This window comes from Jaculus jaculus, chromosome 1, assembly GCF_020740685.1.
Source record: "Jaculus jaculus isolate mJacJac1 chromosome 1, mJacJac1.mat.Y.cur, whole genome shotgun sequence".
Lineage (NCBI taxonomy): Eukaryota > Metazoa > Chordata > Mammalia > Rodentia > Dipodidae > Jaculus > Jaculus jaculus.
The window spans coordinates 229,689,535-229,707,400 of NC_059102.1; the positions used below are offsets into that span (position 1 = coordinate 229,689,535).

At 46.7% G+C, this 17,866-nt stretch overlaps 1 protein-coding gene across 1 annotated transcript in view; it reads right to left on the reverse strand.

Moving 5' to 3' along the window:
* Fanca (FA complementation group A) overlaps nucleotides 1-17,866 on the reverse strand; it is a 53,335-nt gene that overhangs the window by 28,571 nt on the left and 6,898 nt on the right. The window contains exons 7-19 of the mRNA XM_045156446.1: nucleotides 17,531-17,564; nucleotides 16,752-16,815; nucleotides 15,894-16,006; nucleotides 13,407-13,483; nucleotides 12,881-13,022; nucleotides 12,185-12,318; nucleotides 7,371-7,481; nucleotides 4,630-4,725; nucleotides 4,485-4,544; nucleotides 3,576-3,664; nucleotides 2,236-2,296; nucleotides 2,099-2,148; nucleotides 335-411 (exon numbers count right to left, since the gene is read on the reverse strand). Coding sequence (XP_045012381.1) covers nucleotides 335-411; nucleotides 2,099-2,148; nucleotides 2,236-2,296; nucleotides 3,576-3,664; nucleotides 4,485-4,544; nucleotides 4,630-4,725; nucleotides 7,371-7,481; nucleotides 12,185-12,318; nucleotides 12,881-13,022; nucleotides 13,407-13,483; nucleotides 15,894-16,006; nucleotides 16,752-16,815; nucleotides 17,531-17,564 — 1,108 coding nt within the window. The remainder of the gene's footprint in view (nucleotides 1-334; nucleotides 412-2,098; nucleotides 2,149-2,235; nucleotides 2,297-3,575; nucleotides 3,665-4,484; nucleotides 4,545-4,629; nucleotides 4,726-7,370; nucleotides 7,482-12,184; nucleotides 12,319-12,880; nucleotides 13,023-13,406; nucleotides 13,484-15,893; nucleotides 16,007-16,751; nucleotides 16,816-17,530; nucleotides 17,565-17,866) is intronic.

Below are 17,866 nucleotides of genomic sequence, written 5' to 3' on the forward strand. Positions count from 1 at the left end.
TGTCCACTGGACTGTCCAAGCAGTCAGAAAATGGCTGAATACAGCTACACTACACCACAGTCAACATGACAAGGAACGCGGTGGGCTTCTCTACCCCAATGCTTGCTAGAAGCTGTGACGTGAGGTGAGGTCAGGGCCTCCAGGACAAAGAGCCTAGGAGTTGCCAATGTCTTGTTTCCTCCCCAGGTGCCATGGCTGGGCTGGTGCCAAAGCCCCAGCTAGTCCAGGCTTGAGTGAGCATGACTGGACCACAGAGGCACTGCTGCAGGCCTTGGGCAAGAGGCCCACATGAGAAACAGAGAGCATAGGAACCAAAGGTGGCCGTGAGCCTTACTGTCACATTGCTTCTCCTTGGCGGTGGCGCAGGCTTGACTGTAGACACTGTACAGGGACGAGGGAATCTTATTCGCTCTGGATCAGAAGAAAGCAATATCCAAGTCAACCATGACCATTCTCAGGTCTGTGATTCTAAAACTATCACAGGAGATAGGCATCAAATGTAAATAAGCTACACAGCACTGTATAACATATTGTCTTGGCTTATTTATTAACTTTTGCAGTGCTGGGGACTGAACCCCTTGGGCATTGCCACTGCACTACACCCTCAGTCAACTTGGCTTCACAAGGAATCATATGTAAGATTTAAAAAGCTTATGCAGTCATTGTGGGATTTTATTTTATTTTATTCTAAATTTGTCTCATAAGAAAAATTAAAAAATAAAAAGCTTATGCAGTTTTAGTGGTACTTTGTTTTAAAACACAGTATGTATTAATAATGACTGATGATAAAAAATTAACTCTCAATGTAATCGACATCATTATAAATGTGTACACGGGACTAGGTGTAGTGGCGCACGCCTTAAATCCCAACAATTGGGAGGCAGAGGTAGGAGGATCACTGTGAGTTAGAGGCCACCCTGAGACTACATAGAGATTTCCAGGTCAGCCTGAGCTACAGTGAGACCCTACCTCAAAAACAAACAAACAAACAAACAAACACCCCAGAACAACAAAATATGTAGCTGGCATGTGGTGGTCTGCAAGATGTCTCTTCTCTGTAGTGCTGGTCTTCGAGTCAGAGCACATCCATGCTCTCACTCTTCTGTTTGTATTTTGCCAACCTCTGATGGCAGAGCACTCTGAGGTGACCTCACAGCCTGTTTGTCATAGTTTGTGCTGAACTCTCCATGTTGGCCTTCTGTGTACATTTTCAGTGCTACTTTATGCAGGAGAGGGGGTGTGGAGGGGTGTCCACATGTATGTGTGTGCATGTGGAAGCCAGAGGACAACCTTGGGTAACATTCCTTATATACTGTCTACCTCTTTATTTAAGGTGGGTCTCACTCTAGCCAAAGCTGACTTGGAACTCAGTCGTTCAGGTTGGCTTTGAACTCATGGAGATCCTCCTACCTTAGCCTCACAAGTAGTGAGATTAAAGGCATGAGTCATCACGCACGGTTTAGATCTACCTCTTCTTGAAAAAAAGGCCTGGAATTCATCAATTAGACAGTTCCCTACTTCTCTCAGGAAGGAAGACATTTCAGATCCACTGCTGCTGTGGCTGGAGGCTACAGCATGGGCAGCTGGAGTGAGTCTTTATTCTCCAGACACAACCATTCAGGTTATCCTGAGTCTTGACATGTGAAGCTTTGTCAGGGGTCTTTACTCTCCCTCTTTACCTAGATTTGTCTTCTGTCATGGTCATGTTCTGAAACATTACTAACTCAAGCTCCTGGACCAACAATCCCAAAGCTCCCTGAAGTAAATGTGTACTGATAGTCAGAACCAAATTTTGTTTGTTTGTTTTTTTTGTTTCTTTTGAGGTAGAGTTTTGCTGTAGTCCAGGCTGACCTAGAATTCACTATGTAGTCCCAGGATGGTCTTGAACTCAGGGTGATCCTCCTAACTCTGTCTCCCAAGTGCTGGGATTAAAGATGTGCTCCACCATGCCTGGCCCCCCAATTTTTTTTTTTAAGTCCTAACCAACGAACCCAACTGGAACCAATATTTATTTTATAAATAAAACGTGTATGGTAAATTTTTCTGCAAAAGAACTGCGAAACCCAACCAGGCAGAGCAGGCCTTCCGAAGCCCTTACCTCTTCAGAGTCTCTATAAAAGCCATTCGGGAGTCAGGGACCACCGGGAGCTGTGAAAAGAACTGGCATGTGGAGAGCAGACAAGGAATGTCCTTGCTTCCCAGAGGTGGCCGTAGGCTTCAAACCTGCAAACTCACCACTCGTGGAGTGAGCAGGGCAGGAAGGAAGTGTGACAGGTAGTAGGGCCTCCTGAAGATGCTGTGACACAGAGAAGCAGACAACACTGTAATGAACACAGGAAAAAAAAAAAAGGCACCTCCCATGAACAGTCACTGACCTAGAGGGACAGCTCTCATAACACGCCTCTGGGGTTTTTGTTTGTTTTGGTTTGTTTGAGACAGGGTCTCTTGTAGCTCAGACTGGTCTCAAACTTGCTATGTAGCCAAGGATAACCTTGAATTTCGGCCTCCCCTTCCCAAGGGCGAGGATTACAAACATGAACCACGAGGACAAGCTAGGCTTGGATGTTTAATTATGTCTCTAGGTCTTTTTTGTAGTCTTTGTAAACAGCAACCATTCACTCAGTGACAGGCCCTATTTGACTCTCCCAGGTCTGGTCATGGAGACCAGGGTAATTTGATGCTATGCGAGTCGCTCTGGGGCTCCTCTGAGCTATTCTCCAAGGTCCATGAACTGAGCTCAGTTCACCAACACTGGTGTCAACCAGAATTCAAGCTATTCTTAGAGCACATGGAATTCAATAAAGTTCTGCTATCAATCCCCCATGCTGGTCATGAAGAAAGCACTAACTGAAAATCCCTGCTGCTACACTGTGGGCCCACCATCTTCCCTTCCTACACTGCTCCCAACATAGTACCATCAGCTGTTTCCCTGAGGGAGGACGCCAAATGCTGTCACAGAAGTAGACTAACCTGCCCTCGCTCTGCACATTCAGACCTCACCTATTTTTTTAAATAATTTTAAAAAATTTATTTTTTTTTCATTTTTCAAGGTAGGGCCTCACTCTAGCCCAGGCTGACCTGGAATTCACTATGTAGTCTCAGGGTGGCCTTGAACTCACGGCGACCCTCCTACCTCTGCCTCCCAAGTGCTGGGATTAAAGGCATGTGCAACCATGCCCAGCTTAAAAAAAAATTATTATTTATTTGCAAGCATGGGGGGGGGGCATGCCAAGGCCTTCTGCCACTGCAAACAAACTCCAACAGTCTTTACTTGGGTAGTGGGGATTCAAATCTGGGCTGCCAGGTTTTGCAAGCAAATGCCTTTAACTGCTGAGCCACCTCTCCAGCCTGAGACCTCATCTTTTATTTATTTTTTTTCCCAAGACCTCATCTTTGATTTGACACCTACAACCTTACTTATTTCTTATAAGAACATGTGATGCCTCCCACCCCATCTCCATGTGCTCTGAGATCAGCATGGAACAAACTGGGAGGAACCCCACTACACAGATGAAGATGCTACAGCACGTGAATGTGCTGTAGCTGGCAACTGCTCTCCAGCAACCCAGTCCTACCTGGCCTCCATGACAGGCTCTGGGATTCTCCCTTTGTGTTCAAACACCACAATGGCCCTTTCCACGTCCTGTATTGCTTGGTTATGAGGCTGGTTCCATATAGGGAGGGAAGGAGAACGAAGGTAAGATTGGCAACATAACAGGAGGAGCTGGAACATTCACACGAGTCCTCCAGTTTCTGCTTCCTGGATCTACAAGGGTCCCTGTGCACAACCCAGCCCTGAGAAGCCAGGCCATTTCCCTATCTCCCTGGTCTGGTGTGAGCCCCTTCCCTGCTTCTCCTCTCTGTCGCCCTCAGGAGGACACTGTGGAAGCAAAGGCTTCCAGGCAGAAAGGAGCAGAGACTTTTAGATTTTTATTTATTGATTGATTTTTCTTTCTCCAAGGTAGGGTCTCACTCTAGCCCAGGCTGACCTGGAATTCACTATGTAGTCTCAGGGTGATCTCAAACTCATAGCGTTCCCCCTACCTCTGCTTCCTGAGTGTCGGGATTAAAGGCATGTGCCGCCATGCCCGGCAGGTATTAAGTTTTGAGATTTCAAAAAAGTCTGAAATGGCCAAGCCAAGCGTGGTGAAAAATTTCTGTAATCCTAGTATTTAGGAGTTGGAGGCAGGAGGATTAGAAGTTCAAAGCTAGTCTGGATTACATGAAATCCTGAAAATATCCAAAAACCAACCACATATATACAGAACTAATGAGAAGCCACCACAGCACAGCTCCCTGTATACAGCCACTGCTCCCAGCCAGGCTGCCCAACACAGCAGCCGCGGGACAGTACAGACACAGGCACAGAGAACTGGGCCCCAGCTTCACCAGAGGAGAACCAAGTTCAAGAGTTTGAGGATCAAAATGCTCAAGCCAAAGATTTGATCCAGGGCTTCGTTCAGGACAGCCCACGGCAATGTCACCTCTGCAATGTCCTCAGAGGAGGAAGAAGTCTTGTAGAGTCCCATGTTCTCCAGGGAAACCTTCAGAAGAACAGAACACAGATGTGAACGAAAAAAGTCAGGACTGGCTATTGCAAGGCAGGGCTAGAGTAGAGATCAGACTTGCCTTGAGGTCAGCAAGCCGTGTCTTGGCCAAGGAGACGTAGTCCATGAGGAGGGAGCGGTACTTGTCTGGGACCAGCGGTGGGTGGAGAATATGCACCTACAACAGAGGACGGGGCGCGTCTGTCCAACCCCAAGCAATCCCAGTGCCTCGCCCCTCTTCTACTGCGGTGCACGCAAAACGAGCACAGAGATGAGGACAAGAGACAACCCTTAGCAGACAGGAGATTCATGACTTGTAGGAAATTAAGAGGGAATTCTACTGGGATTGGTACTAAGGGCAAGAAAGGAGTTAGAGGAAAACCAGGGGTATAGAACCCTGTGGGCATAACAACAACTCCAAATCACAGGTCCTGGCCAAAAATGACAAAGGACACAATGTGACCCCAGACCAGTGTGGTCCACACTGACTCCAGGTCTGTGACGCTGGAAACGACAGGACTTGAAGAGGGCACCTCGTGTCTTCAGCACTGAGTTGAGTTTACAGGAAGTGAGCACAGGTACCAGGTGTAAGGAACGGGGAGGATGGTGAAGTCTAAAGCCGGGCTGCCATGCACAGGTAGCAAGATGTAAGTACTAAAGAAAGGAAGACGGAGAATTTGCCAAAGACACAGGAAGAAGTCTGGGCAAAGGACCGCCTCCACATCCCTCAAACTCAGACACTCAGAAATGTTTGGGCTCTTCAGTGCAAGCTTGTTTGACTACAAAAACAGCAGGGCACAATCCAGCATTTGGGGCAGGAGGACAGAACCAGCTTCCTTGATGACTGCCGTAAACCAGTCATTCTGCTGATACATCCTTTCTGAAATGTAATGCAAGATTCTTAGTGAAAATAGAGAATGAGTACCCAGGTTCAGAACAAATAATGGTATGAATTATCCGATGAATATAAAAGCTAGGCCATCAAGGTTTCTTCTAGGGGAGTGTGTGTGTGTGTGTAGACTGGATTTCACTGGTTCCCAGGCTAGACTTAACATCTAGACTCCAGTGATTCTCATGCCCAGCCTCCTGCATAGCTAAGACTACAAGCGTATATGGCTGTGCCTAGCTTAAGAACTGGGGGTGGGGTGCAGACGCAGTTAAAGGAACTTGCTTGCAAAGCCTGATCACCCAGATTCGATTCCCCAGTACTCATGTAAAGCCAAATGCAAAGTGGCACATGCATCTGAAGTTCGCTTGCAGTGGTAGGAGGCCGTAGTGTGCCCATTTCCTCTCTCTGCTCGAAAATACATGTTTAAAGCAAAACAAAGCGAACAAAAATACTGAAGGAAAGGAAGATTGAGACAGTCTCACTGTGTAGCCCAGACTGGCCTTGAACTCCTGATCTTCCTGTCTCAGCCTCTTGAAAGCAAGGATTATGGAAGTGTACCGCCAAATCTGGTTTCCACTTTTTTTGAGAAAGGGTCTAATCAGCCAGGGCTGGCCTGGAACTTGCTGCGTCAAACAGGTTGGCCTTGACCTTGCGGTACTCCCCTTGCCTCTGTCTCCAAGCACTGACATTGCAGGCATGTGTCACCATGCCTGGCTTTAGGACATTTTTTATTCATCTTTAAAAATGTTTACTTATTTGTGAGAGACAGTAAGGGTGTGCCAGGGTCTACTGTTGATGTAAACAAATTGTACATACATGTACATGCACTGGAGAACAGAAGCTGGGCCAGCAGGCTTTGCAAGCAAGCACCTTTAGCCACTGAACCATCTCCTCAGCTACTAGAATTTTTTTTAATATATTTTACTTATTTATTAATTTGAGAGAGAGAGAGAATGGGTGTGCCAGGGCCTCTAGCCACTGCAAACAAACTTCAGATGTGTGTGTCCCCTTGTGCATCTGGCTTATGTGGGTCCTGGAGAATCGAACTGGGCATATGCCTTAACTGCTAAGCCCTCCTTCCAGCCTGAATTTTTTTTTCCCCCTGAGGTAGAGTTTCACTCTAGCCCAGGCTGACCTCGAACTCACAGCAATCTTCCTACCTCTGCCTCCTGAGTGCTGAGATTAAAGGCATGTACCACCACACCAAGACAAAGGTAGGAGAATCGCTGTTGAGTTCAAGGCCACCCTGAGATTACATAGTGAATTTCAGGTAAGCCTGAGCTAGAGTGAGACCCTACCTTGAAAAACAAAACAAAAAACCTTGTGCAGAAGAGACAACTCACTGGTTAAAGTGATTGCCTACAAAGCCTAATGACCTGAGTTCAATTCCCCAGTACCCACTTAAAGCCAGATGCACAGTGGCACATGTACCTGGAGTTTGTTTGCAGCAGCTGTAGGCCCTGACATTCCCATTCTCTGTGCCTCTCTTCTCTCTCTCTGCTTGTAAATAAACTATTAAAAATATTTTAAAAAGAAATATACCTTTTTTTGAGGTAGTGAGTGTCTCACTCTAGCCCAGACTGACCTGGAACTTACTTTGTAACCCAAACTGGCCTTGATCTCACAGTGATTCTCCTAACTCAGTCTCCTAATTGCTGGGATTATAGGTGTGAGCCACCAAAGCCTTCACAGAGGCTGTGTGGCAGGCACCGCACTACACACTGCTGTAGCCCATTCTCCTCTCTGGGGCGGATGTGTGGATGCTCTGTGCTTGCCCCCAGTGAGTCCACGCTGGGCATCATAGGAACTGCCTGGGGAATGGCAAAGGCCTACCCCAGCTCAGTGTGATATGCAGGAGGCTAGTGGTGACCTTTGTGTGGAGGAATTCATGAGCAGACAGCCCCAGAAATCTCTTGCTGCTGGTAGCTTCTTACCTGCATGTACCGGGGGTCTTCCCAGGGCACGAGGTCAGACAGGAACTTTAACAAGAAGACCAGGGCCTTCTTGCTACAACCGTGGTAGCCATGTGAGCTTCCAAAAGAGGCCTAGAGAAAGAAAGAGATGGCATAAGGCCCAGTGGCCAGGCTCTGTTCAATGGGTGCCCACTCAGCAGAATATCCTGTCTAGCATTGGGCATTTATGGCCAGTCTCAAACATAGAACTGCTACTGGAAAAAAGAAGACAGAGAGAGAGAAAGAAACTTGGATTCACAGACTTAAAGATGTAACAGAGATGAGCCAAAAAGTTACTGAAAGAGAAATTATAAGTGAACTGCTATGGAGAACATTAACTATGAGCCAGGTATGGTGGCTTGTCCCTATGGAGGCCGAGGTGGAAGATTGCCATGAGCGAGGCCAGCCTAGGCTTACAGTGAGCATCTGTCTTAAGAAACCAATTCTAAAAATGTTCTGGGTGATACAGTTCAGTCAGTAAAGTTGTTGCCTAGCATGTTCAATGCTCTGAGTTTGATCCCAAGCATCATAAAAAAACAAACTAACAAAAAACAGGTATAGTGGTATAAATCTATAGTCCATGCACTCAGGATGTGCAGGCAGGAGGATGAAGAGTTCAAGGTCATCCTCAAATTCACAGTTAGAGGCCAGCCCGGGCTACATGACAACCTGTACCATAAAAGAAGAGGGGCTGGACATATGGCTTAGCAGTCAAAGTGCTTTCCTGCAAAGCCAAAGGACTCAGATTTGAGTCCCCAGGACCCACGTAAGCCAGATGCACAAGGTGGCGCATGCATCTGGAGTTCATTTGCAATGGCTGGAGGCTCTGGCACACCCCTTTCCCCTGCAATCTCTCCCTCTCTCTCTCTGTATGTATGTATGCATGTGTGTGTGTATGAAATCTGCCTGTCTCTCTTAAATAAGTAAAAATAAGACACAAAACATGTTAAAAAAAATAAAAAAAGAAAGAAAAGTGAAGAGACAGGGTCAACTATGCGACCCTTTCTGACCAAAGGCCCAATCTATCAACCTGATAGAGGCAAGATGTCTGTTTCATTAGCTGAGATTTTCCTGATGCACTAACTTCCACTTCCAAATCTTTCATGACCAGCAAGGCCACTGTGGGTGAGGAGGCTGAGGAAGAAGGCCAAGGGTGCTGCCCTCTCCTCTAGTGAAATCACTGGATTGTCACAGAAAATGTGTTCATGTTCTCTCTCATATGCTCCTAGCTACAGATGACTGGACTTCTGTGTGAGTAGGAAGAAAACTCAGTAGCAAAGGCTAGTAAGCTAGAAAAGAGATATAAAGGGAAGAGAAAGGAAGGGAGGGGGTACTTTAATAGGATGGTATTAGATATATATAAGTAGAAGAATAGATTAACTGGGGTAAAAAGACCCAAGTGAGGTCAGGGGAAGAGACTGAGTGAAGGAAAAGTAGAGGGAGGACTAATCAAAGTCTAAGAGGATATAAATAAATCATATGGAAACCTACTTTTCTGGACAGTGGACCACTCAGGAGCCATAGATTGTTGCTAGAAAGTTTTCAGTGCCAGGATGGGATGCCTTCCAGTGAGTTCTTGGCCAGGGAGGTCCCTGATGCCCCCAAAACATTATAGGCCATTGCTGAGGCCCTTGGTTTCCCACCAGGAATGGATGGTAAGACCCTATTGCTGAAGACTCCACATACTTGGGCTGCAAGGCCACTGAGAAATCCTGCTGGAACTGAGCTGATAACCTCCTCCATGTAGACCAGCTGACAGAAAGCTAGAAGAAGCCATTCTGCATGTAGTTCAATGGGAGAGAGAGAAATCACCAATGAAGATACTCAACAGTGGACACTGCAAGCCTTACCTTTGGCCAAAAAGGCCAAATGAGCCAACAGGTGCAATAGTGGCATGTCTGTTATGGAGGAAACCAACCACCCTCTAATTGGACTGGAGGCCCGCTCCATTGAGGGAATACATCCCTGATACTGAAAACTTAAAACAGGGCTAGTCATGAGCCCTAGGGGTGTAATATCTGTTGCTGTCTGGCTAAATGTATATACTATGCTTATCAAACTGCCCAGTAAGCACTTCTCTTAATATTCATACCCTTATATTAATGCTACTCTCACTTTTGGTAGAGAAGCTTCTCTTTTCAGATGGCAGTGACCTTAGAATGACTCAGAAGGCATCATGGTGCTGGAAAGAAGTGACAGGAGTGTTCAGTACTGCAATATCTCTATCACACCTTCCAAGGCTCAGGGTCTATTGCAGAAGAGGTGACAGAAAGAATGTAAGAGCCAAAGGAAGGGTAGGACTCCTTACAATGTGCTCCCCGTAGACACAAAATGGCCTGGATATCTATGACCTCACAGTGCCTGACACTACCTACACAAGACCATCATAATAGGAGGAAAAGATCATGACATCAAAATAAAAGAGACTGATTTAGAGGGGGAGGGGATATGGAGAATGGAGTTTCAAAGGGGAAAGTGGAATTGTGGGATCTGAATGGGTGTCTGGACCTTTAAGTGAGAAATAATGAATTAAGTATACTGATTATCTACTCTGCTTCATCATATTAGAGACCAGTTACAAAGCATATACTTTGTTAGTGTGCTAGGCTCTGCCTCCTGGCCAGAGATAACTAAGACCTAGGGAACACTGTCAGAGATGTGCTAATTTGTATTTGGGTGTTACAGAAGCAAACCTAAGACAAGTTATTCATTTAAATGGTATCTGTTGGTCAGAAAGATAATTTATTAAATGTTATGATCATATAAGATTACAGTACTCAACTTTTCTAGCAAAATATTTTTTAAGAAATAAACTAAATGCCTTTATAAAAAAAGAGGGGAGGAGAGGGAGGGCATTACCATGGGATATTTTTTACAATCATGGAAGTGTTAATAAAAAATTAATTAATTAGGGCTGGAGAGATGGCTTAGCGGTTAAGCGCTTGCCTGTGAAGCCTAAGGACCCCAGTTCGAGGCTCGGTTCCCCAGGTCGCACGTTAGCCAGATGCACAAGGGGCGCACGCGTCTGGAGTTCGTTTGCAGAGGCTGGAAGCCCTGGCGCGCCCATTCTCTCTCTCTCCCTCTATCTGTCTTTCTCTCTGTGTCTGTCGCTCTCAAATAAATAAATAAAAAATTAAAAAAAAATTAATTAATTAGCCAGGCGTGGGCACACACCTTTAATCCCAGCACTTGGGAGGCAGAGGTAGGAGGATCGCCACGAGTTTAAGGCCACCCTGAGACTCCATAGTGAATTTCAGGTCAGCCTGGGCTAGAGTGAGACCCTCCCTTGAAAAACCAAAAAAATAAAAAATTAATTAATTAAAAAGATATATTTTCTGGGCATGGTGGTGCACACCTTTAATCCCAGCACTTGAGAGGTAGAAGTAGGAGGATCGCTAAGAGTTTGAGGCCACCCTGAGATTACACAGTGAATTCTAGGTAAGCCTGGGCTAGAGTGAGACTCTACCTTGAAAACCCAAAAAAATAAATCAAAAAAAATATTTTTTAAGCTGGGCATGTTGTGTGGTGGTACATGCCTTTAATCCCAGCACTCAGGAGGCAGAGGTATGAGGATTGCCGTAGGCCACCCTGAAACTACATAGTCAATTCCAAGTCAGCCTGGACTAGTATGAGACCCTATCTCGAAAAGCAAACAAACATATATATATAGGGCTGGAGAGATGTCTTAGCGGTTGAGCGCTTGCCTGTGAAGCCTAAGGACCCTGGTTCAAGGCTCGATTCCCCAGGACCCATGTTAGCCAGATGCACAAGGGGGTGCACGCGTCTGGGAGTTCGTTTGTAGTGGCTGGAGGCCCTGGCGTGCCCATTCTCTCTCTGCCTCTTTCTCTCTCTCTGTCACTCTCAAAAATGTAAATTTATGTGTGTGTGTGTGTGTGTGTGTATTATATATATCACATTCATACTATATATATATATTCATATATACATACATATATATATGAATATATATATTTGAGAGAAAGAGAGAGAGAGAGAGAGAGAGAGAGAGAAGGAGAGAGGCACACACACACACAGAGGCAGGTCAAGACAGAGAGAGAATGGGCATGCCAGGGCCTCTAGCCACTGCAAATTCCAGACGCATGTGCCACCATGTGCATCTGGGTTATGTGGGTACTGGGGACTCAAACCTGGGTTGCCAGTCTTTGCAGGCAAGCACCCCAACCACCAAGCTAGCTCTCCAGCCTATTGCACAAATTCTTTTTTTTTTTTTTTTTTTTAATTTTTATTTCTTTTTCTTTTCAAGGTAGGGTCTCACTCTAGCCCAGGCTGACCTGGAATTCACTCTGGAGTCTCAGGGTGGCCTCGAACTCACGGCGATCCTCCTACCTCTGCCTCCCAAGTGCTGGGATTAAAGGCACGCGCCACCACGCCCGGCTTACACAAATTCTTAAGAGAAAGTGAATGCTGCTGAAAGCAGAACAAGGAATATGGATCCTGAGGACAAGGGGCACAGGACTTTCAGGACACGAAGAAGCACAGCACGTCTGATACAGAGAAGCACCCCATGCTTCAACTTACAATGGATTCCAATCTTAGAAAAGAAGAAAAAGAGGCTCCAGCAAGTGGGGGAAGAAGCAGAACAGAGCCAGCGCCTCCAGCCAGTGAGCAGAGCACAGCTGGAAGATTTCGGACACCACATGAGGGCGTCTATCTGGAGCAAGCTTGCAAAGCTGGCCTCCTTATCAGAGAGCACAGAACAGGGATGCCAAGAATCCCTGTACACAGCCCACTGGGAGCAGGACTTTGTCAGGTAACCAGCTTCCCTGGTAACTCACCTTGAACCAGTCAGCATAGGATGGGAATATGGAAGGGCCCTCCAGTGCGGCTTGGCGCACAACCAGGAATGCAGTGACCATGTTGTCCAAGTGGTAGCTCTCAAAAGCACGGGTCATCAAACAGGCCACCCAATCTGCGAGACCGGAACATCGTCAGCAGACAGAGAGCTGAAGGAGGCTCACACACAAAACATGAGTTCTACTGGTGACTGAGGGTCCCAGGCAGGAGGATGTGCACATAGCAGGGTTTTTTTTTTTTTTTTAAATTTATTATTTTTTTTAAGTTGAGAGGGAGAGAGGCAGTTAAGAGAGAGAATGGGTACACCAGGGTCTCCAGGCACATATGCCACCTTGTGCATCTGGTTTACATGGGTCCTGGGGAATTGAACCTGGGTCCTTTGGCTTTGTAGGCAAGTGTCTTAATGGCTAAGCCATCTCTCCAGCCTCACATGGCAGTTTTCAAAAGACTGCTTGCTGAGTGCAAACTACCTAAGACTCAAGGATATGTTTACTCTGCTACATCAGAGCCGAGGTGAGTGCTAACCATTAACAGACTGGGGCTCTACAAGTTCCAGGCAGGCAAGGAGGGTCTTTTCTGATGGGCTCAACCTCTAATGCTGGGATCAGACTGATACCAGCATACAAATACAGCATGTGTATGTTCAGGAGCACCATGGGGTTCCCACACAAGCATACCTTTAACCAGCTGCTGTGCCTCAGGGAAGCAAGTAACCAGTGTAGACACGCAGGATAGCACACGTTGCCAGTTAACCTCTTGCATCTCTAGGACTTCCTTCAAATGGCTAATAGACTCCTCAGGACTCAACATCACAAAGAGCTGAAATTAAAGCCCTTGCTCCTTTCAATGCCAAAGCCAACCACTTTCAGACAGGTACTGGTCCCTCTCCTCCCTTCCAGCCCACCCACCATAACCAACAGAAAAGTGTGCACCCAGCAAGGAGCCCCAGTGGTGACCACCATGGTATCTCTCCTCTCTGCCGTGGTCAACAAGAGCAGAAAGACTTCTCATCCCAGGGAGGAAGGGCTGGACTGAAGTCCTGAGGAAGGTGGCCATGTCTTGCTGGAGACTCCTAAACCTTCCACACAGGCAGTGGCCATGGGAATTGACCTGATAAGGACTTGGAACCAGAGCCTCAGCCAGTATTGGACATTAAGTTCCCATTGCACACAGTAGATCTAATACCACCCCCCAGACACTCACCCTGCAATATAGAGTGGTGAGCAGAGGGTGGGTCTTTGCAAAGCTCCACTCTTTCTGCATTTGGATGGCATCAGACACTGGGGAGGAAAAGCAGATGAATGAAAACTTCAAGTCAGGCTTTATCAAAAAGCTGTGTTTAGGAGCCGGGCGTGGTGGCGCACGCCTTTAATCCCAGCACTCGGGAGGCAGAGGTAGGAGGATCTCCGAGAGTTCGAGGCCACCCTGAGACTACATAGTGAATTCCCCAGGTCAGCCTGAGCCAGAGTGAGACCCTACCTCGAAAAACCAAAAAAAAAAAAAAAAAAAAGCTGTGTTTAGGGCTGGAGGGATGGCTAATAGGTTAAGGAGTTTGCCTGCAAAGCCAAAGAATCCCAGTTCGATTCCCCAGGACCCACATAAGCCAGATGCACAAGGGGGCGCACTCATCTAGAGTTTGTTTACAGTGGCTGGAGGTCCTGGCCTGCCCATTCTCTCTGACTCTCTCTCTCCACCCTCCTCTTTCTCTGTCAAATAAATAAATAAAAATAAAAAAATATTTTTTTAAAAAAAAGCTGTGTTTAGCTGGGCATGATGGTGCACGCCTTTAATCTCAGCATTCAGGAGGCAGAGGTAGGATTGCCATGAATTCAAGGCCACCCTGAGAGTACATAGTGAATTCCTACCTACCCCCCAAAGAACAAACAAACAAAAAAACAAGCTGTGTTAAATGGGATGAAGAGGTTGATTTCTCAGTGGTTAGGGTGCTTGACTGCAAAGCATAATGACTCAGGTTCAATTCCCTAGTACCACGTAAAAGCCAGATGCACAAAGTGGCACATCACATGCACCTGGAATTCATATGCAGTGGCTACAGGCCCTAGTATGCCCATTCATCTTCTCTCTCTCTTTCTCCTTGCAAATAGATAAGTTAATTAAATAATTTTTTTAAAGCCAGGTATGGTGGCGCATGCCTTTAATCCCAGCACTTGGGATGCAGAGGTAGGAGGATTGCTGTGAGTTCGAGGATACCCTGAGACTACATAATGAATTTCAGGAAAGCCTGGGCTAGAGCGAGACCCTACCTTGAAAAACCAAAAAAATAAAGAATAAAAAAATAAAAATATTTTTTTTCTTAAAAAATAGTGTGTTAAAAAAAAAAAAAGGATGGGGCTGGAGAGATGGCTTAGTGGTAGTACTTGCCTGTGAAGCCTAAGGACCATAGTTCCAGGTTCGATTCCCCAGGACCCACATAAGCCAGATGCACAAGGAGGTGCATGTATCTGGAGTTCGTTTGCAATGGCTGGAGGCCCTGATGCATCTATATTCTCTCTCTGTCTCTCCCTCTCTGCCTCTTTCTCTCTCTGCCTGTTGCTTTCAAATAAACAAAAACAATTAAAAAGAAAGAAAGAAAGAAAACAAGCAGGGCTGGAGGGATGACTCAGTGGTTAAGGTGCTTGCCTTTAGAACCTAATGACCATGGGCTGGAGAGATGACTTGGAGCTTAAGCGCTTGCCTGTGAAGCCTAAGACCCTGGTTCGAGACTCTATTCCTCAGGACCCACGCAAACCAGATGCACAAGGTGGCGCATGCATCTGGAGTTCGTTTGCAGTGGCTAGAGGCCCTGGCGTGCCCATTCTCTGTCTCACTTTCTCTCTCTCTCTGTCACTCTCAAATAAATAAATAGACCAAAAAAAATTTGTTTAAATAAATAAAAAATAAAACCTAATGACCAGATCTTGATTCCCCAGTACTCACATATACCCCGATATACAAGGTGCAGCATGCATCTGGAGTTCATCAGCACTGGCTAGAGACCCTGGCATACCCATTTTCTTTCTCTATCTGCCTCATTCTCTCTCTCATATAAATAAATTAATTTTTAAAAAAAGCTGTATTCAGGAGGCAAAAGTAGGGTGGTTGAGTTCCAGGTCAGCCTGGGCTAGAGTAAGACCTTACCTCAAAAAAACAACCTTCTCCTTGCCAAAAAAAAAAAACAAACAAACAAATAAATAAGCAAGCTGTGTTTTCAAGCTTCAATGTAAAAAGATAATCTTTATTTTATTTTATTTTGGTTTTTGGAAGTAGGGTCTCACTCTAGCTGAGGCTGACCTGGAACTCACCCTGTAGCCCTAGGCCGATCTCAAATTCACAGTGACCCTCCTACTTCTGCCTTCCAGGTGCTGGGGTTAATGGCGTGCACCACCACACCCTGCAATTCTGGATTTTCTTATAAGGAAATATATTTTCGTTTTTTGTGGCTAAGGATCAAACCAGGATTCATGAGGCTAATAGGCCACATCCCCAGCACAGCTAATTACTTTCAAATGAAGACATTCAGGAATAAAGTGTCTCTCGTGATCTTAAGGGGTCTTAGAGCATGTTCTCGCACTCATAGGCCTCAGGGCCTAAGCACCTATAGACGTCCCAGACATCTCCACCAGAGCATCTCAGAGGCACCAGGGGAGCCGAACCGCAGGCTGGGGACTGCACCACAGCACCAGCGCCTACCTTTCAGCACAGGGTTGTGAGTCAGAATCTGAGTGAGAGTGTGACTGAAGAACCTCTTTAGAGAATCCACCCCGATCATACCACAGCATGAGCGTCCACTGTACACACCAAACCTGCAACCAAAGCAGAAGACGGTGCTAGGAAAGCAAAGCACTGCCCTTAGCATAGATTATGTACCAAGCACCAATGGAGGTCACGGCACGTCCCTTCTTCAAGCCTGGAAAACACTTTCTCAGCCAGGCCACCAAGCTACAGGTAGGCACCAAGCCAGCACACAGGAGGCAGAGGTAGGAGGATTGCCGTGAGTTCGAGGCCACCCTGAGACTACACAGTGAATTCCAGGTCAACCTGAGCTAGAGTGAAACCCTACCTAAAAAAAAAAAAAAACCAAGCTGTGTTAAATGGGCTGAAGAGATTGATTGATTGTTCAGTGGTTAGGGCACTTGACTGCAAAGCATAACGACTCAGGTTCGATTCCCTAGCACCACATAAAAGCCAGGGGAACATGGTTCCAATGAGAGAAGTGAAGCATCTGAGACTGCCAAGAGTCCAGAAGCAGGCAGGAAACGAGAAACAGGCTAGGAAGGACGGGGCCACATGCCAAAGGTGAAGATGGGCGTGTGGGGGTCAAGGAATACTGGGAGGGAGGAGTAGCAAAGATCTTTGGGAAGTTTAGAAGCAGAACAGGACCCTCCTGCCACACCTTGGAGGGAGAAGGCAGGATAGAACTCCCACTGCTCCAGCAGTGACCCTCTCCGAGGGCATCACGAACAGCAGAAAGTGCCCAGTTCAACATGCCACGGATCCTAGCTGAGCAGAAGCCCCCTGCCACATGCCCAGAATGTCTCCCAGACTCACCAGCCCCTCACTGCCTTGTGATCTGAGGTGTCCAGTCGGCCAGCAGCCAGGGTGTCAAGTGCAACTGACAACAGAATGGAAGCAAACATCAGCTACGAGAATGGCCTGCCCTTGACTTCCTCTAGGGATCTCAGACAGGAGCCAACTTTCTTTTTTTAAATAGTTTATTATTTATTTATTTGGCAGAGAAAGAGAGGGAGGGTGTGAGAGAATGGGTGCGCCAGGCTAATGTGGGCCCTGGGGAATTGAACCTGGGTCCTTTGGCTTTGCAGGCAAACGCTTTAACTGCTAAGCCATCCCTCCTCCAGCCCAGGAGCCCACTTTTAAGTCATGGGCTCCCAAAAGCCCACAATCCCCACCCTGGATGGCACCAAGTCCGCTGAGACGTCTAAGTGCCCTCAGAGCATGGCGATCTGCAGGCTTTAAATTCATGAGAACGTGCAGACTTGTGAGCACTGGGCTTGTCCATGTACAGCTCCAGAAATGCGGCAGCGCTGGCCATTAGCCCGTGGCCCTGCACACGCTGGACCAGCAGCTACACTCAGCCACACCCCCGCTAGAACTCTACCAGTTACATGTGAAACATAAGGAACAGCAGCCGGAACAAAAGCCGGAGGCAAGTTTAAACCAAATATCTGCCCCCAAAAACAGGGTCTCTAAGCCAGGGTCTGCCCAATGAAGCAGAGGTGAGCTACTCAAGTGGGAAGGATAGAACCTGCCGGAATCAGTAGTAAGAAAACTAGTCATTTACAGTCTGGGCTTAGGAATAAGCAACTTACAAACTGACATTCTCTGCAGAACATCGATGGCGACCTGTCAACAGAACATAAACTCCTATTACTCGGTCACTGTCAAGCAGTCACGTGCCAGCACCACACAAGAGAATATCTTATTACGTTGAAGTAAAGAAGAAACTGGCTCTACAAAGAAGCTTGCTTTTAAGATTTCTTTGGCCTAGAAATGATCCAATTCTGAGATGCAATGCAAAGGTGGGGCTCTCTAACACATGCGCCGTGGCACCAACAAGTGCTCCTGACAGGCCCTGAGACTGCAGGCCTGAGCCTGGGCTGTGATCCGTCAGCCAGGTCTCATGAAACCCACTCTGAGGGGCTTCT